The following is a 21,649-nucleotide window of genomic DNA, read 5'->3' as shown; positions in this document are numbered from 1 at the left end:
TTGCTCTTAGTTCTCCTCACTGCCTGTGCCGACACAGAGGAATATCGGGTTATTAACGGGATCATCTGCTTCCTCCCACCTCTGGCAGGACGTCCCCCTACTACCCCCTGTTCCCCATACATTTCCCGTTCACCCCGATATACTCCGCAAACTCTGCCTCCGAGTGTGGCCAAACCCCCCAAATGTCATCCAGATACCTCAAATACCGCGATGGGGTCTTTTTGCATTTCTGCAGTACGGTCTCCTCCCAATTAGTCATGTAAATGGCCGCATACGCAGGGGCAAACTTCTTCCCCATCGCCGTCCCTTTCACTTGTAAGTAATGTTGGCCATTAAACTGGAAGTCGTTCCGAGTCATGCTGATGTACAGTAATCTCAGGATGTCCTCATCCGGGTGAGATTGAACAGAGTACCTCCGCAAGGCCTTCTGAACTGCCCCCACCCCCCTGAGCATATCAATGTTGGTGTACAAACTCTCCACATTTAATGAAAGCAAGAGGCATGGTTCGGGGATTACCATGGTCCGGATTTTCCCTAAAAAGTCCTCCGTGTCTCTCAAGTAGGACCTGTGTGTTCTCGCCAACGGTCTCAAATAATAGTCCAAAAACTCCGCCACCAGGTAGCTCTCACTCCCGCAGTCCGACACTATTGGTCTACCTGGTGGCATTCTCCCCCAGACCGGCCACGTCTCTAGAGGCTTGTGAATTTTCGGTAACAGATAAAACGGGCGAATTTTAGGCCCGACTTCTACCAGATACTCATGCTGTTTTTTGGAAATCGCCCCCCTAGCCAACATTTCATCCAATTTGGTTGAAATCAAATCCGCCGTCCTCAGGTACATTGGGTCCTCCAACATCCGATAGTACCCGGCATCCCCCAGCTGCCTCTCTGCTTCCTGGATGTATTGGTCCCGGTCCATAATCACCACTGCTCCCCCTTTATCAGCCAGCTTAATGACCACTGAGGTATCCCCCTGCAGTTCTCTTACTGCTATCCGCTCTTGTGATGTAAGATTGGCCATTTCCTCCATAACCCCCACCTCCCCCAATAACTCCCTATCCGCTTTAAATAAGTTCCTAAGCTCCACTGGAATAGAGGACAGGGATGGTTCCCATGTAGACCCAGGGACACACGGCACCTGTTCTCCCGAGGATATCCCTCCAAAAAAGCCAGAGATCCCCAATTGTCGATGATAAGCTGCCAAATCCTCCCCTTATCTTTGTCTTATTTCTGCCCGGTTTTCCGGTTTCCCAATAGTCCCTGATGTCGGGACAAATGTCAGCCCTTTCTTTAATACTTGCTTATGTGCTGCACTCAAAACGAAAGTGGAAGACAAATTCACCACCCCCCGATCCTTACCCAGAGGATTTATTGGTCCAGGGTTGCCAATCCCCAAAAACTGAATCCAGTTTTCCCACATCTTCTTCCCCGTGTGCCGTGTATATTGTCTCTCTCTATCCTGAAGGCCTCCTCCTCCAGCCGGGGGATGTGGAACGGGAGTTCTCCCATTACCCTATTCAGGTCCATAATCCTCTGCCTCTCCTTCCCCACTAAACCTGGCACCGCATTTATTTTAGGGACCCAGATCTCTGCCTCTGGAAATACCTCCTCTCCTGCGTCCACCAAATCCCGGACCCTCTGATCTACCGGAATCTCCTGGACTAAAGCCCCCTCCACCCTCCCGAAGGACATAATCACCTTCAAAACCCCCTGGGAAACTGGAGTCCTAGTCCTAGTCCTAATCAGTTCAATGGCCTTCACTATGCTTGCCTCCGGATAGCAATCAACCTGCACCCTAGTATCCTCAGTAATTGGTAGGTGAGCCACATTGGAATCCCCAATCAGCAATTTGGATCTTCTGGGTGTCAGACTCCAGCACCCCCTCCCCCTACCACTACCATGGTTATGGAACGCCCGCCCCAGTTGAGCCTGAGGTAGGGAAGTAGTGTGGGATTGACCTCCTTGCCCCATCTCACTCGGGTCGTCTTCCTGCTGCTCAATCTCCCCCTGGTCCTCCGAACTATCGGAATATGCCACCAGGTCCCCCAACCCCCCTCTTCTTGCTACGGGTTCCAATCGCCCTGATCGCTCTGTTCCCCCGTCCCCGGATGACCCCCTTCCCCCCGGTATAACTGGCCTGTAGTTGTCCTCCAATCCCCCTCCTGACCTTACGGTCCGAGGTCCGCCGACTTCTCTCCGTCCACTGGAACTCCGTCTGGTCCCTCATCGTTGCCAGCTGCCCCCAGTAGTGTCCCCGGGCTGCGCCCCATTCTCCCCCGTGGGGATCTGGATCGGGTGGGTCCTCCCCATCTGGGTCCGCTAGGCCCTCCGCGGGACCGAGCCCTGTCTGACCCTCTCTGGTTCCCCCATGCCCTCCCTCGATACCTCCCTCTCTGCAGTCCTGTAGGCCTTCTGTTGTCATAGTCCACCTGATACCTGGATGTCTCAAGCCCACCCTTCCCTCCTTCAAGTGGGGATCTAAAGCGCCCTCCCCTGGATGTGGTGCCCCTACCCGCTCCCAAGGTTCGGCCTCTCTCACCCCCTCTCCTCCTCCCTGCCCGTGCTCCCCACACTACCCTCGAGGCTGATGGTTCCCTCGGGGTCGAGCCCTCCCCCTGAGTTCCCCCTGGGGCATCCTCCTCCAGCCGCACCCGTATCCCGATCTCTGATAGGTCCCGTACCTCTCCCTCAATCGTAGCCCACTTAGTCTCCATTGTCATCTTTGAATCGTCCACAACGCTGTCAAAGATGGAGACACAATGGTGTCATGACCTTATTTCCCCACCCCACCTATCCTATACTTCTCCCATTTATTCTACCTCCCACGACAGGTCTGGCCTAAGACATATAACAATTAGAGTGAATATAGATGTGGTAGTCCGAAGGCGCGGGCTAAAAAAAACGCGATTAGGGTTTGAAACCTTTCCCCCGAGACTGGACCCTATCCCATCAGGAGGCAGTTACCTGCACTCCCTTAGGAATCGGGTGGAAAAGGTCTCAGGAAGGCACAGGCCAGCGCATGTCGCTCAACATCCTTTCATCCCACACACCAAATTAAATTAAATGCATTAGGTTAACTAATGGAATCAATTTATCAGTTTCACCCCATTATTTCCTGTAGTCTATCCTTATGGCTTCATGCAAACACGTGCAGAAGCTGCACATACTGCACCAAATGCCACGACTGGGAAACATTCACCTTATGTTCGAATGAATTCATGAGCTCAAAGCTCCACTGGGAAGCCTAAAAAGGAGTCATGTAGAGTGATCTGAAGGCCTCGTATCTGAGCCCAGCGGAAGCTGCTTATTGATTTGCTTGTCTAGTGGCTCTCTGTAATAATAAGGAAATAAAGCCCCTGGATATAAGGAGATTGATGTCAATCAGCAGCCTGCCTCAAGTGTGGCTTGTCCCATCTTATTAGTGCTCTCTCCATGCACTGAGTGTTTACTGATGACTCCATTGATATGCAACTGAGGAGAGGAGGCTATGTGTTGCCATCTTGAGGAGGAGTCCCTTATGATTGCTCACTTTGTCATCTTTGTCAGTGTCCGATGTGAGGTTGCCATGGTTCCATCAGGTCAAAGCGTGAGCTTGTATCTCCACTAATGCATATTCAGGATGCTCTTTGTTATAATCTAGTCAGCAGAGATGATAAATATAGGGCTGGAAACATGCGTCATCATTTTATGCAAACCACATTTGTCTTCTAGAATGTTTTTATTATGTCGAGAAAAAAAAAAAATGAGCAGCCCGGTTGAGACATTCAGTTCATTTATAGGATTTTTACTTTGCAGCAAGGCAGAATAAAAACACAAGACAATTGAAGACATTAAAAAGGGTCGGTACCACACGCAATTCAGAATAAAATAAAAAGGTGTATGATGAAAGCAAGGAAAACCGCAACATGAAGAACAAAGATTGGAAATAAAAAATGTGTAACAGCAGTGTAACAGATGATGGCATAACATCCTGGTTATTCTCATTCTGCATCCAGCAAGATGTCTTTTCAGGGTTTAGAGTTGGACTACACCTTTTCAAACATTAATGTGGCAGATAAAGTATATGGCTTGCCAGAGATAGGAAGTACACATTGTGAAATTTCTTTCACTCTATAACTCAACTCGCTTGACCTCAGGACACAGATACTAGTTTTACTGAACCATTTGTTCAGGTTTGTTTTGGTACTTTTAAATTGTCAAGTCAGATTTGTCTGCATCATTAACAAAATAATCCTGTAATAACGGCTTCGTATTTAGCTCTAGCCTTAAAACAGGGTTGGTGTGACGTTACAAGTTATGGGGCTTAAGGGCAGCAGCATCAAATTCTTCTGGTGAGCGTTTATTCTCCGAGACCCTGACATGTCCTAAATGTGCTCTACTTAATGTGCACACAGAAGAAACATATTTCCCCCAAGACAATAAATGGTATTTTATTGTATTTGTGACACTGCTCAGAATAAGATAACAGTAATCTCATTCTGTCATGGTAATTACCACCATTAATTTATGAATTAGCCCTACAGTAATTAGCCAGCTTCAGTGTGGTGAGGTGTAATGCAGTTACACGCATAACCTCTGGAGTGTGCATCTACTTTTAGCTGTTGGATCTGCAGTAAATTAAGTTTAACTGAGGTAAGCGCTATATTATATTTCACACCATGCTATGTCTGCTGTCACTTGCACTCAGCCCACAGCAACACATTATTGACCACTAGTGGTAGAGCAAAGCACAACTTTCACACACGTTAGCGTCTCTTCGTGATTGTAATCGCTGCCTGTGACTTGATCCAACTTGCTGGTGTGTGAAGGTTTAAACATGATACACATTCTGTGGACCTGACAGAGCCCATCAAGATCACTTTGTTCTGACAGTGGCCTGGTTTTGCCAGCATATTACAGTACCTCTATACTTGATTGGAGTCCTTCAAGCACAGTACATTTAAATTGGCTGGCTGTACAGGGTGTGATTTTCTAAGTATGGATGGAAAAGGGTGAGAACAGGACCTGCCTGTGTTTCAAATTTCCACCGTAGCCAGATCCGGAGAGAATCAGCATCTGGCAAAAGTTTTTTTTTTAGTCAATTTGACAGTGTTGGGAACGTAAAGGAGCGTGTTTGGGTTATCAGTTTCTAAGAAACTAAATTCTGGACATTAATAGAATTATTAATGTCCGTAACAATTATTAATGATTGTTAATAATAACGGGGCACCACCCTGCGAACAGGGACCAATAACCAAACGATAAAACTAAGTCTCATAATTAGTGTTCACTCACAATGTCAGTAGTCTGAGTACTATTACACATTCAGAGTGAAAGTGAAGGGTTAAGTTCGAGCACAGACCACATATACAGTTATTATCACAATACGCATGCACAAAGTAATCACAGACAGCTGCTCTTTAAAATATAACAGTTTATTAAGTTCTAATACTAATGATCTAGTCAACTAATATCTAAACTAACAACAACTATACATTCATGAGCACGCTATCTAAAATCAACAGACTATTGAAAAGAGGGGGGGGGAGTGTGTGTGTGTGTGTGTGTGTGTGTGTATGTGTGTGTGTGCGTGTGTGTGTGTGTGAGTGAAAAGGGGGGCGGGGAGCGAGGGAACAGCTCAGTGACGTGTGACGTAGCTGGGACGTGGTGGGTCTCTCATGCGCGAGACCCAAAATGGCGGATAGCTAACGGGAGACCCGGTGTCTACATGTGCTGGTAGCTGTTCAGCACGTAGCTAGATTAGCTCAAAGCTATATGTGTGTGTGTGAGTTAGTAAAAGGGAAAGGAGCAAAGCAAAATGAAATAAAACAAGTGATTACGAACTGATGAGAAGCAGCTTCGATCTCACTCGGCGGCTCGCTCAACACAGATCACAGTAGCATGGAATACACGCTACTTCTACACAACCCCTACGATCTCGGCGATCGTTAGTGTCTGTGATTATTAAGCATACACCTCGTTATAAAAATGAACAGTACTTTAAGCACACAAACAAGATAAAATAAACACAAATTAAACTCTCTCTAACTCTGCCCAGAATCTATTTTGCCTTACGGTACGATGCAATCGTGGTGATTGAGGGGAGTCTTCTGCGCTTCAGTGGGCTCGGGCAGCACGGCTGCGGAAGCCGTGTTTTCTCTCGGGGGGAGAGAATCGCTGTCGTCTGGAGAAGGGACTTTCGCGTCCTTATGGCCGGAGCAGACGAGGCGCTTGGGTGAGAGTGGAGAGTGGAATCTCTCTCTCTCTTTCTGAAGGCGTCGTGCTTCTTCACTTCTGCAGGATTAAACGGGTTCGCTTCGTGGATGCGAACAAAGATAAAATAGACAGTTTGGTGAATTCGGCTGCACGTAGTTTTGTAGAACAGTGTCTGAACTACAGGGGTCCTGGGGTGTCTTGGCTCTCGGCCAATGAGATTGCAGCGGTGCTTTCAGGTGACTTCAGGAACGCATAGTTTTTGGGGGGGAGGAAACTCACACCCTAATGTGAAATTCCTTCAGAGGAGGTTTGGTGCTCATCAAACCACAATCAGGATGAAACCTTTGCTTGCAAAAGGGAAGACCTGGCTCTTTGTTCTACAGCACATGTTGAAGCCATATGGTCAGACCCCAACAACAGTAATACAAGGTTGGATAACAAATACGTATAATTTCAGTGTTTGCATTACATTATAGTTTATTGCTACCCAAAGGTTTGAGAACGTAAAGTTGAGTTTGTGCATGCTTGTGCCAGCGGACTTATCTTGAAGGTACGAATTAACTCCACTGTAAAACAAAATTAACCTGGCCCACTAGCTGTTCTGCAGCCTGTATTGAAAAGGAGGCAGAGCATTCCTGGTGAATATATTGTCAGTCTCCATTAATAAACAGTTATTTTACTTGTTTGGTTTGTCAAAGTCAAGTGTTTAGGTAATGAAAAGTTAATTCCCTGCCTGTTTCAAAATGTTGTTCACCGTTTCCATTTGTAGCGTCACCAATATCTTTGAATTGCACAGACCTGAACAAAAGGTGCGATACAAATGGGGTTTGATTGATCGACTGATTGTCATGCTCAGAATCGAGTAGGGGAGGGACCGGAGTTGGCCAATCAGATTCCACCAGGGGGTGCTGCCACTCCCGGTGCAGTCCCTGGCAAGAGGCTATGTTCTGTAAATGCTTTCTAAAATGTTGTCTTTAGTCTCCTTATCTTGTGCAAATTTACATTTTGAAATGTGATTGGCATGCTCTACAACTGTGCTATGCGTTTTCCCAGTCTACTTGCATTTTAAGATGGCATGCTTATGTTGTAACATTTATCCTTTATCCTATCGTGCATCCGGCAGGTTTGTCAGCAGCTCAGATGTAAAACATTTCACATAATTTACAGAAAAGATTAAAAAGGTTATCAAAGACTACCCTATGTGTGTAAATATGACAAAACCACCTTTTTATTTGCAACTAATGAATGCAACATAAAAAAGACTGTGTAACTTTCCTGTTGTGTTTATTGATTTACATACTCAAATTACATTTATAATTCAGTCTTCTGCTCTATTCTGTGAAACCTCAACTGTAAACAGCCAATTAAGGCTCAGCAATGAGAAGAGTTTGGTAGCAGCACTGGCTCCTCTGTAATCACCACAGTGAGGTCTCCAACCTGTACACATTGATCCCGTATTGATCCGTGGATGAGAAACTCTGATTCAACCCAGTTCTCTGTTCTCACTCTCCACTTCCACTCAATATTCTGACTGAAGGGAGGCAACTGGATGGTCAACAGCTGACTACAGCACAGATAGAGACAGAGAGAGAGAGAGACCGAGAGAGAGAGAGACCGAGAGAGCGAGAGACAAAGATAAGGTAGGCCAGTTGCCAGTTCGGTGCATCAATAACAATGATCTTGTCAAAAGCACAACTCCCCAGCTTCACGATACAGTATTTTTCAGATTCCTCTCTACTTTGCAACTATGAGGAGCGGGGGCAGCCTTATAAACTTCAATCATTGATGAATACCCCCCTTTACACTGTTTATTCTCGCCGGTTGTGAGACATGTCAAATATGCTTAGTTTGCCTTTATAAAGCAGCTTTTGCTGCTCTTGTAGTGACAGAATAAGGCTACAAGGAAATGTTCCTCCTCCATCTTAGAACATCAAAAGGTCTTTGAATTGCTTCTGTCACCAAGAAAGATAAATGTTGTGTTGTCGCGTCTGCCAGTATAATGTAAAACCATTCTGTCAATTCTGTCAGCCTGGGAGAGGCTTTGTAACACAATTGTTTACTCTTCCTCTTGAATAGCCCGATCAAACTTTTATTAGTGTGCTGGATTGTGATAAAACTGCTCTGCATCAGCAAAATGTTACAGTGGCTTACAACTACTTTTGTTATGAGCAAAGCAGAGCCTGGCGCACTTAATTTTTTTAATATTAATTCCGGCACCATTTAAAAATGTAAATGTATGTTTCCCGTAATGAGGGCTCCAATAGAATCAATACAAACGAGTCGGTTTTAGTGAAAGTTTGCCTGAAAAGCAACTGGCGCTGGTGATCAATAAACCCAAATGAGCCTGTCAATTGGAGAACATGCAAGCTTTACAATCTAAGATGTTAAGAACTGATCACAAACAAGAATAGACGATTGACTGGATGTGAAACTCACCATGGAAAGCATTAAAGAATACATTACATTCTTTCACCCGTCACATGCCGCTGTATTTTACTTGCCATCTGAAATGTGCACAAACATCGTATAACCATTCAACTTTGTTTTGATGTGCAACATTCATCCTCTCGGAGCGTCGTAGCTGATAGAAATGCTCACCATGACGATAGCCCACGCTTTTGCTGCCTGTGTCAACAGCATCCTTTCATCTACGAGCATGAAAAGTGTGCCGGCAGCTTTTTTTTGCCTCATTTAGACAAACGGATTCAAGGCAAGGCAAGGCAAGTTTATTTGTATAGCACATTTCAACAACAAGGTAATTCAAAGTGCTTCACATAAAACCATTAAAAGCATCAAAACATAAGGCAAAAGAAAAGGAGATTTAAAAACAATTAAGAACATTCATTAAAACATTAAAAAACAGTGCAAGAAATAAAATGCAGTAGTAAAATGCAGAAATGCAGGAAATTGATTAATATATTAATTGAATGTGGTTCAATTAAAGGCAGCAGCAAACAGAAAAGTCTTCAATCTTGATTTAAATGAGCTGAGGGTCTCAGCAGACCTGCAGCTTTCTGGGACTTTGTTCCAGATATGTGGAGCAGAACAACTGAACGCTGCTTCTCCATGTTTAGTTCTGACTCTGGGAACAGAAAGTAGACCGGTCCCAGACGACCTGAGGGGTCGGGATGGTTCATAAGGTAGCAGCAGATCAGAGATGTATTTTGGCCCTAAACCATTCAAGCTGATTAAGGTGTCAAAGCAGATGTCATTGTTTCATGTACACATAGGAGGACTATATATATGAACTTCCACAGCCTTGTTTTGATATCATTCTTACATCATGCAAAAGAAAAAACCCATGGTATTGTTTTGTGTGTGGATGAAATTAGATGGAGAAGGAGAAAAATGCCAGCGTGAAAGAAAGAATTCACAGTCGGGTGTGGTATTTTTAGTCAGCTCCTCTCACCGTCCTAAAAAGATGTTGATTGCTGTATTCCTACATCGGTCTTCCCAAGATAGAAACACACACACCTTACAAAGAGCCAGTCAGCATGAACATTTCAAAACAATGAAAACAAATCTAAATCTTAAGCATGTGTAACTAGCAGCCAGCTGGAGAACATTTGATCATTTCAGGAATGCTGTCCTGTCAAAGCCACTAAGGAAAACTAAGACATTTGTCGTTCTGATGTTTACACTGCCTGGAGGATTTGCAGTGGTGGGAACCATCCATTCATTTGTACAAACAACTGATGTGAGGAAATGTAGCAGATAATGGAGTAGATATGGCAAGTTTGGACTCAGTGTGCAATCTGTAAGGAAAAATGCACACTCTTATGTTTTGATCTAAAGCCATCCCCCAAAGAGTACAGGTTGGCTGTAGTAATCGCATATCTTTCCACATTCTGTAGAGTAGCCAGTAGGTTGATCTCTTGGCGAGTTATAGTTGATTAATGTATGTAAATTTGGTACCGAACAGTGGTTACATAATCCTATGAATGAGCCACAACTTAACCATGAGCACACGTCGTGCGCTCCGATTACCGATAGCACTGCGCCCCTGGCACTCAGCTATTTGGCTGGCAGCCGACGCGTATGGAGAGCTGATCAGCAAAGTGACATGCTCTCTCGTTGCGTCTCCGCGTTTTATAGGGCCAAACCAACCAATCAGACAATGGCATTTTTATGATTGGTTGAATTGACAAGGACAAAATAAAACACTTTAATTTTGGTGTGACAAGAGGATACTTGGGACATTGCCCATGCCTGGAACGGGCCACAGATCAAACAATTATCAAATGCATGCATCCATCTGTGGTTGGTGATTATTTCGATAACCTCTAAATGTGTTGCGCTTCTTTAACTGAAATTCAGTCATTGTCAGAATGGCAACATGTGCCGGCAAAATGTCATCTGTGACTCGCAATAATGTCGCCTGTATTTTTAGTTTGTGTTTTTTTTATTCTGTGGAACTTTTAACAATGCCTGCTCTGTTTGAGTGGTGTGTGAGTGTGAGGTTGGAAAAAAGGAAGAGAATAAGAGTACAGTACTAGACTACAGAAGAATGCCTTAGAAAAATATGTGCTTTTTAAAATCTTTTTGTCGTACAAGCAACCAGACTATTTCTGCTTAGTGTCTCTCCGCTCTGCGATTCCACCGCCTGCGGGGTGTGATTGTGGAATTTGCCTTTGATTATAAACTGGCTTTCTGCGAGCCCCTACTCACCACTGTCAGTATTCATTGTCCGCATCTTAAAATCTGAATTAGAGAACGTTCTTTAATGAAATGTGGCATGTCAAGCACAAAAAGATTTTTCAACACTGAAGATGCACTTGAAAATACGGCGTATGTGTTCTTACATAGGACACTGTACAATCATATCATGCATGCTGTACCTTACTTGGAGTGACCTACATATGTCAACCCATTGGACGGGTGTGCTATTACTTAAGCTTCTGTAAAGGATAGTAAAAGGGATTACTGTGCTGCTGCCCCTCCCCCCAAAGACACACACACAAGCACACTGGATAATGAACTGATTTAAATCGCAATAAAATGTGTGTGTGGAAGAATTATACAAGAGGACAGCCTCTCACCTCATTAGGAATGATTTTGGTAGATTATAGGCTGGCAGTCTTGATGATTCTATAATGAAACTGTCAAAAAGATGTACTGCTCTTGTGCACTGTATGTTGCTTTTGTAGCTCACTGGCCTGGAATATTGTATTTAATACAACCATATTCTCTTTTTTTCCTTTTACTCTTAGCGCCAAAGGAAAACAACGGCATCAGTAAGAGGACACTGGACCCAGACAAGGACTCGTCAACACAGGACACGGAGAGCGAAGTCCACTCCGTCACCACCGTCTCACCAATGAACATCCCCAACCACCGGCCTGTCCTCAAGGGCCTGCTGCTTCATGAGCACCTACTTTCAAGGGATTTCCAGGGCGACCAACACTTTTTTAAAAGGGATGGCTCTGTGTCCGCCTCAGATGCAAGGGACCCTGTCACTCAGCTGGTGCCCCACGAGGATGCCCCAGCCTTTTCAGACATTGCCACCACTGCCACTGTGGCTGCCACCTCCCCACTGACCACATTTTCTCCCACAACACCAAGGCCGCCCATGTCTGTCCCTCAAAAGAAGCCCTCTAAGACAAGGGGGGCGGACAAGGTCGAGCCAACAACAGACTCCCTCACCACTCAAGTGACACCAAATGATAGAGGCTCAGTCAGCGAAAACCCAGTGGCGTCTTTATCATCGCAGAGAATTCTGCCTCAAATTTGGAGTGCGCCTCCAATAGAAGCGACCCTGGCCCCCTCCTCAATGCGGATGGAGGAAGGAGAAGCGAGGGAAAAGGCACTGAAAAAGAAAACCAGCCCCGATCATCCCCTCCCCCAACCTTCCCGAGAGGAAGATGCCAACACGACGTCCACAACCGTAATCACCACCATCACCACCATCCAAACAATAGGTAGGCATGGTCCCTTTGACTTTCAAAGATGACATTCAAAACGACTTAAATTAACAGCAGCCACATCCAAATAACTTTTGCCCTGATGGAAATTCTAAATTGAGGGTACTTTCCCCCCCCCCCCCCCCAAAGATTAACCTCATCCGTCCCAGAAGGCAATACAATTAAGCATCAGGTCATCAACATCGCCAGTGTTCATTTCGCATGCTGCACACCACTATTCATCTCTCCAGTGGGGATAACAGAATCGCTCATGTGTCAGAATCAATCTGATTTTCCCCTGATGTGTCCTGCCTGTCCTTTCCACTGGCCACAGAGTGCTGACGGCACAGCTGAATAGTGTCGGGGAGGAAATCTGCAGAGATAGTTAAAGGGTTATGTGGCCACAGTGACACAGGTGTGCTGTCAGAGAGATCAGTGCTCCGGGAAAAAGGGAATCACTTGTCTTTTTACTGTCTCCCACAGAGCCATGCAGCCTGAATTTCACTGACCCTGAGGGCAACATCGAAATCCTGCAGCAGCTTGAGTCTGGAGCGGAGTGTAACTACCTGGTTACGGTCTACCTAGGATATGGCATTGAGGTTCAGGTCAGTGCAAATGGCTCACTGTGATGTTGTCCCTGATGAGCAATTTTAAAACTATCCATTCAACTTCTGATAAAGTTCTAAATTGCATCTTTAAACCAACTTAATAGAATGTTTTAGGCACTGTAAAACTAACTAGTTACTCTCCTTTCCACTGGTTTTAGTCTCCACCAGTAAGGAATAACCGGACTCTTGCTCCGATATGTTCACTAGCTATTTGCTAGTTTCCATTTCATGCAGGGCAGTTAGCATACAGTTGGTTTGTCAAATATTTTTCACAAACAAAAAAAATAGTAAGAGCAGTGATACTTGACCAAAACAGTAACGTTGCAGACCATAAAAGAAGAAAACAATGAGCTGAAAGATGCTATAAACTCAGAGCTGAGAGGAACTGCAGAATCAGGTGTCTGAAAGTAAAATAAGAAAAGGTTTTGTTCAAACAGTCAAGAGCATTTTGGTTTAGTGTCCTAGCTGTTACAGTATCCGCTGGTCTTGTGTGGGTTGACGGAGATAGACAGGTAACAAATTGCTGGGGTGAGTGGGTAGATGGGGGCACAAATGATTGGGTCTGTCTCAGGTTGAAATGCTTGCTTGGTAAGTCTTTTCACAAAAAGGTTATAAAAATTAACTGTCAGTGCTTGCGTTCTCTGGCATTTGCAATTTCTCAACCGCCTCATTTACCACCGGGGACTTTCAAATGTGTGAGCTTTGTCTTGCTGCCTCTGGAGGGCTAAGATAAGTCTTGACAGAGTATATGTGTTTGTATTGGTTTTTCTCTGAAAGCTTCCTCTGGGTAAGGCAAGTAAATCTTGAACCACATAGGTACGTGCACACTTACCTGCACATGTTCATGCACACACACTTGCATTTCACCACATTTGATATGTCAGATCTCGACTTCCACATCCTCTCCAGTGAATCAAAACAGCAAGGGAAGGGAACTTATAGACATTTTATCCACACACATCTATTGGAGCAACAAACGGCAGGGAGCCATTTGTTTCAGTACCACCATGGGGGCCACAGTCTCCCTCCCTCCTACAGCTGAACTGATAGTGATCTAACGGCAAACTACACTCACACAACTGCTTGGCACGACTGATGAGAATGACGAGCCGTGGTCTCTTTGTTCCTTCCTGGCGAATGAAGATGGAAAAGGAGAAATTTAAGTATGTGTCATACCGTCTCATCAGCATTGAGTGAAGCTTCTCTGCCTGGAGGCTATCCAGGTCCCAAGGTTTTTAAAGGAATAGAGGAGATCAGAAATTTGACTTGCAGAGGAGCAGCGTGCACAGAAAATGTTATGCAAGCAGGACAGTTTTTACACAGGGATGACTTTTAGTTATCAACAGTTCAGAATCTCCACACTCACCTGCTGCAAAAAGAGATGGGCACTCATGTAGCTGTTGTCTCATTGGATTGGCCTGTTTGATATAGGACTGATCCGACATAGGTGCACACACACGTATGTAGATATACACCGATTAAACAGGATTTTATTTTTATTTTTGACTTTGCAATATTGATTATTGCACGAGCAAGAAAAAGTGACATCTTTTTAAAATTGTGTGTATAGACACGCGACTGCAGTGTCGCAATTGTAAATATAATGAGACTAACAACAGATTGACTGAGCAGCATGCAATGCAATATTTCTTTTGGGAATGGCAAACAGCAGAACACATGCCAAATAGATGAATGAAACAGCTTCGACCACTGCTCTGTCCCTTCACTGTGAGAGTCCTATACTTCCAGTTGTGTTTCATGCATGTCATTTCAGACACTAATCCTTTAAAATCATACTATCCAATAAGAAAAGAGAGAAGAAATGAACTGTTGTTGAAGCAAATAAACTGATTGCTTCCACTTTTCTGATGAGCTTGTACGTCGATCTCTGGAGGGATCACAGACTCTCCTCTGCCAATTCTCTGGTGGGATCATAGCCAGTTTGCTGATTTTTGGCAATAGATTCCGTAGAAACAGAAACATACGTCTTAGAATTTGCTTTGGTTCTGATACCATTTAACATGTCGAGCACTATGCATTAGGAGACTTAGGAGGGATATTTTGGTTGAGGTGCACATTCTTGTTTTGGCTGCCTGCCTCTGCTGTGGACGGGAGTCATTATAGCAGACGTACCAGCAGTTTGCAAGGGCAAAGGAAGGGAGTTTGTTGGAGGGAAACTCTGAAGGACATGATGAGGTGACTGTGTGATAAATATTTATATTGATGTATGGTTCAGTAAAATATAATATAGGCACTCAGAGAACCCTCTGATTTCCATCAGGAATCACATTGGTGGGGAATAAATAAGCAAGATGAGACCTTTTCGGTGCTTTGTCAATACTCCTTTCAGCAGTCTGGCATCTCGCATGAGAGGGAGGATGAAAAATGTATCAGGAGAATTTACTGCCCTCAGCCTGACTCTACAACCCCTCTGCCACAGCTAACAGCAGATAATGCATTGCTCCATCTGGTGATTCTGGACACATTACAATTTATTTGCAGAATAACTGCACAAATATTAGGAGGCTGATGCAACACCAACTTTCAGCCCCGGAGATAAAGTAAAATACAAATTATTATTTTTTTAAAAAGGCATTGCACTTTAGTGTGCATTGCACATTCATAAAGTTAATGTCAAAAATGTGCAGGGTGTGTGGGGTGCAAATTATATAATGTTAATTGTTAAGACATGGATTTTTTGTCTGACATTCCGAGCTATGATATCAAATTGAGCAAAGATGAATAACGCTGAAACAGAGCGGGTAACTGCAATATGGGCTCAGTTTTGCCCTTATACTGTCGGGAGGTTTTTAATATAAATATAAATAATAAAATGTAAAGAATCAATCTACCACCCACTTGAGTATATGAAGTGTCTCGACCAACTTGACCTTTTTTTATTTCATGGACAGATCAAAAGAGCCGTGTCACACATGTGAAAATAGTTTATTTATTAATTTTCTTTGCCAGTGAAATGTCGATATCTTAAGCACATCTTATTCCTGTCCTCTATATCCATCTACGCAGTCACTTTGCAATAAGATTTTAGTAGAGGACAGATGGAGGTTTTCCAGAACTGGGCTGTGGTATTAAAGTACTTAAAATTAGTTTTGGAGCTTCTTTCATTTGATCAAGTAAATCCGACGGGTTGGCTAGCTATCAGCTCTTTCCAGGCCATCTGTCCCACTCAGATTCCTCCGTCTCCTCTGCTCACTGATCTACCTGCCTGGGTCTCAAGGAGTTACCACCTGAGGTTCTGCACAGGTTGTCCCAGCTCGGTTTCATGGTGGCCACCATCCCTGCACTCTCGCTGAAGGGAAAATGTATTATGTTGGGGAGGACTGCGAGTGGTTGATACATTTCAGGGGTTTACGAGCGCAGACATGGCCAATTTCTCCTGTTGCCACAAAGGCTGATTGGGGGAGTGTTTCCATTTTCTCACAGGTTTAAAAGGAGCATCATTCAAAAAAGGTGGTGAGGGAGGATTTTGAGGTCAACACTGAATATCTCATTTTTTTCGCTCTTCTCCACCCCTCTCCCAATTCTTTCACCCTTTTTTTCCATTTCCACCCTGCTCGCATTTATCAGTCTTTCTATCTGTCCAGTTCCTCTACTCCGTCTCAATCAGTTTCAGCTCTGGTGGTGAACCATGGGGATGAATTAAACAGGACACCGCAACGAATTTAAACCGCTCTAGCTTGACTTGCGATGTGATTATTTTTCAGATCAATACCTTTTATTTAAGCGTCTTGATTATGTTTGTTTAAACAGCAAGTGACCATCAAGTGTAAGAGAACACAATGTTTTCTTCGTTTGTTTCTTTAATTGAAGCTTATAAATATCAAACAAATGCCTCCAGTCTCAGTGTGGAAAATTATAGCTTCCAAGTTTGTCATCCTCAAGTGAGTAAATATTGTTTCAGAAGTTTCCAAGCGAGTCAAAATAAAAACGTAAGAACCGAACATCTAATGAGCTCAAGGCTGCATGTGCTATGAGTTACATCTGAGGAGGGGATAACGCACGGTCGAGGTGGATCGCCAGTGAAATGTCCCTTCAAGGATTGAGATGTTACCGCGCATGCCAAGTGTTTATAGCCAACGCCGACTTCAGGGTTAACGATTGGTATTTGATGCTGCTTCTGTGACCACGCTCCTCTGACTCCAATCAATAGCCATGTTAATAAGCAGCAGAAATACTTGACACACAGCCTCCTTTCTGTGCTGGGTGAATTGCTGTATTGATCCTGGCAGTCCCATTTTAATTCCAGTATTTCTTACAAAAGAAGAAAATGCTCATGGCATTGACCCTGGCAGAGTCTGATGTGTGTGTGTGTGTGTGGGGTGGGGGTGGGGGGGGGGGATTACATTTGTTTTGTTGGTGTCTAGTGACCACCAGTGCTCTCATCAAATGAAAGGGCCACAAGATAGTGTTATGGGATTTCCACCGAGGGCAAGTCTTGACACTTTTGTCAAAAAACGTTTCCCCTTCATTAAAATAGCCCTATGATGCCTGTAATCCTCCCTCCTCGCATCTTAAACGTTGTATTAACGCACACGTTTTGGCCATTCTCTGACTCCCCAGCAGCACAAACGACGCAACACGTGGCAGATGTGTCGCAGAGAAACTGAGCCTGACTGAGTAATGGAGGCCAAGACGGACTCGCCGCCTTTAATCAACTTGAGATGAGGCAGAGGGAAGCCGTCATCATGTTGTGCCTTGGGGGAGTAAAGGAGGACATAAAGAAGGCTAGTTTTCTGAGATGAGTTTTCATGGGGCCTAGTCATCCCGGGAGGAATCCTTTCAGGTGACACTAATTGCTCCTCCACCCAGCTAGCTGTCAAAAGAGAGAAAACTCTGTCGGCCAGAAAACTACGTTCTCTCCAAATCTCTCAGTGTCATGATAAAGCACGCTTGAAAATATGTAGGGTAATTAGCGATGCATGAATTTAAATCTATGCAACAAAAATGCACACTGCAGCAAGTAAACGGAGATGTTAAGGCCCGTGAGGCTGATTTATCAGAGAGCAAGAGTCTCATCTTATGAGCGTGTTTCTAATGCTGAGGGGCTTCACGTCTACTGTCAGCTTCTCGAGGGAACATGCTAATATTTGAGAGGACGGTCACTATATGGTGGAGGCGTTACAGGATCTCAGTCAATTAATTGTTATATGTTAATGCCTTATAATGAGACTGCAATGCCAATACATTTCAAGGGAATACATTTTCTCCCAGATGATTGTTTTTGACGTCACAATACATTTCCAGTGAAAATGAAAGTTATACTTTCCACGGCCACCAGGGTCAGCATTGCATACATTTCATCAGAGGGTGTACGCACACTGTAGGCTCGGTGCAGACGTCTGTCTACCGCCAATTTGTTTTGACCCTGCAGACTTGCCCCAGTGGCCACTACGCTGCAAGCAGTAACGTGCTGCGCATGTGCAATGTGTCCTCTAAGCCGACAGTATAAACAGAACTACTACGCAGAACTACACAACACGGTGTCAGCAGCTGTCAGTGTTTGATTCCGATGGGTCGTGGTTTGCAGGTTTTTTCTGGCGACTGGGTTGCCAAATGTGACATAAGTGACAATGAGCAAGCTAGTATTGTAGTCAACCACCAGCTTTGTCACATTCTCATTAATATTGAGCTTTCGCTGATTGCTAAGGATCCATTGTTTTAGACAGCGGGGCAAACAGGAAATGGCCTTGGCTGTTGTTTATATAGAGGTGAATGTTCAATTAAGATAACGTTTTCCATATAATGAACGCTGGAGGAGTTGTTTTTTTGTATTAATTCATCAGAAGATACACAAAAACACCAACTGGTGGTGTACTAAGATTATTCAAATGTGAGCCTTAGATGCGGGGCGATGAGGTAGTCTACCAGTGTGCTCCCCTGCATCAGCCGTAGTAATGATGACACTGCAGCTGGTAAGTCCAATGGCTGTTGATTTATTGCCCCCAGCAGCAGGGTCATTTAATTTCCATGTATAGGGAGATAGTTTTGATTACATACTGCTCATTTCTGCATCAGCAATGGCTCCTGTGAGTCGGTATAAATGTTCATTGCGGAGTAGCACCAGATGTTTTCAACATTAAATTATCAGTGAGAACCCGCCTCTGTGGACAGTTAACTCATATGTGTGCTTACGAATGAATTAATAAAAGAGTGAACAAAGATTACATGCCATCTGTAAAAAGGCCAATTTGTTTGGCAGCCCACTGCTCCCTATATACACAGGGATGGGTCAAATGCAGAGAATAATTTCCCCACTGTGGGACTAATAAAGGAATGTTTCTTCTTCTTCTTTCTTCTTCTTATTTCAAAAGCACCAAGAGAACTTTTCGTGCCCTTTATTTTCTTGTTTTCTTTTAGACAGTAACTCCTTAATTGCATGATACAGATTTTTTTGGCTGAGCCGCAGCAAAGCAAGGCCAGCCCTGTAAACATTAAAGTCTGTCACTGAGTCCCCGTGTGAGTGATGAAGTTACTGAGTGATGCAGTTACACCATTGGCTGTTACAGCTTTGGTGTTTCCCCATTATTTCTCCAAATTTACTTAAAAGCAATTACCAGTGTTTCCGCTGAACGCAGGTTCGCACACGATCAGTTTTCTGATCCACTTCCTCAATACACACAAGGTTGTTGTTGCTGCAAAATTCTATATTTGAAGGGTTTGATGCATCGTCTTTGTTATAAGGTCTGGATGCTGCTCTGTCCTGTGCTCATACGGCAGCCCACTGCAGGATTATTGGGACCACGAAAGAAAATTGCAGATGAACGTCAAGTTTCCACGAATTCACATTTTAGATGCAGCACCAAAGATTATCCTCTTAACAATTTGGCCACACAGTCCATATAGGCTACCAGGTTCCCAGCCAGTCTTGTTAGTTTATCTCTTATGTGGAGTGTTAGATACCAGCAATGACTCTATAGTAACAGATTAAAAACTATGCCAGCCTTCTTTCTGTTTGGATGTGATAAGATGCATCTTCGCCTCTGCTCACTCACATAGTTTAACACTGCAGCACCCTGGAAGCTCATCGTGTTCGACAAAGATGATGGTGAAAACACCGAGATCGAGGTATCGACTCAAGCTAATGTTGTGCTCCTTTGAAACCTTTATTTTGGAGATCTGTTGCATTCTGAGTGCAGTTGTGGCCGTGCAAGGTGGTCTGTTCATTACAGTGGTGTGATTGAAAAGACAGTAGCTACAGGAGAGAGATGACCCTCTCTCCTCTAGTCCTTTCATTTTGATTTGACTCAGGAAATATTTCACTGGAACAGTTGGAGGGAGAAAAGAAACGCTGGAGGGTGAACGACTGAGATTTGAAAGAGCACTCGGAGGACAGTCTTACATTCGATGCATTGTTAAGAGCTTTCCTTTAATAACCTGGATTAAAAAAAACAATAAAAAAACAGACATCCTCTATTCTCTCAACACAATCCTCAAAATGGAGCAGCACACTGTTTAGATGGCCTCCTCTGATAATGTTGCTGGTGCAGAAGTGTGCTTGGTCAGCCAAATCCCCGGTCCCACAAATGTGTCTGCTGAGGCAGAGATTCCAACTAGGGGTTACAATAAGCCTGTTCTCATTACAGTCCAGAGGAACATGCATGCACGTGTGTCTACGCACACACACACACACACACACACACACACACACACACACACAAAGAGTGAGACAGTGAGAAAGAAGTCCCCCCGGGCATTTGGCTCTAGCGCTGGTGAAGATAAGGTAGTGTGATGTCTCTTGACATGGCCAATGATTCATAATTGAGGCAGGACAGCTGTTGCTGGCTGCACTGACAGGTCCCAGGGTGGATGACAGATGATAGGGCCCTCTGGGGCCATCAGTCCAACTGCTCCCTGTTCACTATCTGCTCACCTGTCCTTCTTGAGCATCCCTGGTGTATGTATACCAGGAGGTCACGGACCTACAATCTGTTTGACCTCACTGGATATCATTTTAAGTTCTTGCAATATCAGTGTACGCACAAACAAACAATTAATACCAACAACAACAAAATTGTCAAAAAAGTATTTTAAATCACTAAGAGTGCAACTACTTGAAAAAAAACATAAAACGTCCTCTTCATTGAAAACAAAGAAAGAAAGGAGGATCCAAAAAAGAGAACATTTTTAATGAAATTGAATTTAAATGAAAACAAAGATAGACAAAATAAAACCTGTCATCTACTGTAATAATAATGATTAAGGGGACTCAGACACCATCAGATGTAAGATTAAATATTCAGTCTTTGTCATGATAGGACAAAGTGAGTAAGTTGTAATTAAGATGTATCCTTTCTAATCTCAATGGGTGTTCCAATGTCCCGGGACATTATCTGCAAAGGCCTCATCCTTGATTACTCGCTGAGGCTGGGAATCCCATCCATTGATCGAACGCGACACCAAGGCATGCAAGGAGTCAGGGAATCACAGACTGTGTGTATGCGGAGCAAATCAATTTAATACTTTCAAACTCAGCAGTACAATCGACAATCAATGCAGAACAGAGAGCAAACATGAGTTGGCTCTTGGAGGAGTGATATGGTTGTACGTTTTGATGGCAGTTATAATATAAGCAATGCGTCAGTGGAGGAAGCTCTGACAGATACCAACATAAAATACATGACAGCAGTTCAGGCAGTAAAACATTTACAACTTTTTCTCAGGAGACAGTCATTTAAAAAAATAAAAAATCGTGATTGGGCAAAAATAACACTATTTTTTAGCAATCTGCTCAACATGTTTTGACAGGCAGCTCAGTTTGTAGTTGGTATGACAGGTAGATATTGCTTGTCTAATTAGCTCAGACTTGTTGTCATTACATTTTATAACAATTACATTTTGTGAAATGTTTGGATATCCAGCCTTTGATATCATTAAGGAAGGCAACAAGATTGATTCTAGACTTTGATCGGCGGCAGGCAGGCGGGC

General features: G+C 44.0%; 1 protein-coding gene across 1 annotated transcript in view; it reads left to right on the top strand.

Moving 5' to 3' along the window:
- Nucleotides 1–21,649, top strand: part of sez6a (seizure related 6 homolog a) — a gene marked incomplete at its 3' end in the record, with an annotated part of 85,368 nt that overhangs the window by 38,023 nt on the left and 25,696 nt on the right. The window contains exons 2-3 of the mRNA XM_079283506.1: nt 11,406–12,113; nt 12,579–12,700. Coding sequence (XP_079139632.1) covers nt 11,406–12,113; nt 12,579–12,700 — 830 coding nt within the window. The remainder of the gene's footprint in view (nt 1–11,405; nt 12,114–12,578; nt 12,701–21,649) is intronic.

Source organism: Melanostigma gelatinosum (assembly GCF_949748355.1).
Source record: "Melanostigma gelatinosum genome assembly, chromosome: 14".
NCBI classification, from domain to species: domain Eukaryota; kingdom Metazoa; phylum Chordata; class Actinopteri; order Perciformes; family Zoarcidae; genus Melanostigma; species Melanostigma gelatinosum.
The sequence above is the reverse complement of the archived record's forward strand: the minus strand, read 5'-3'. Positions and strand labels throughout refer to the sequence as shown.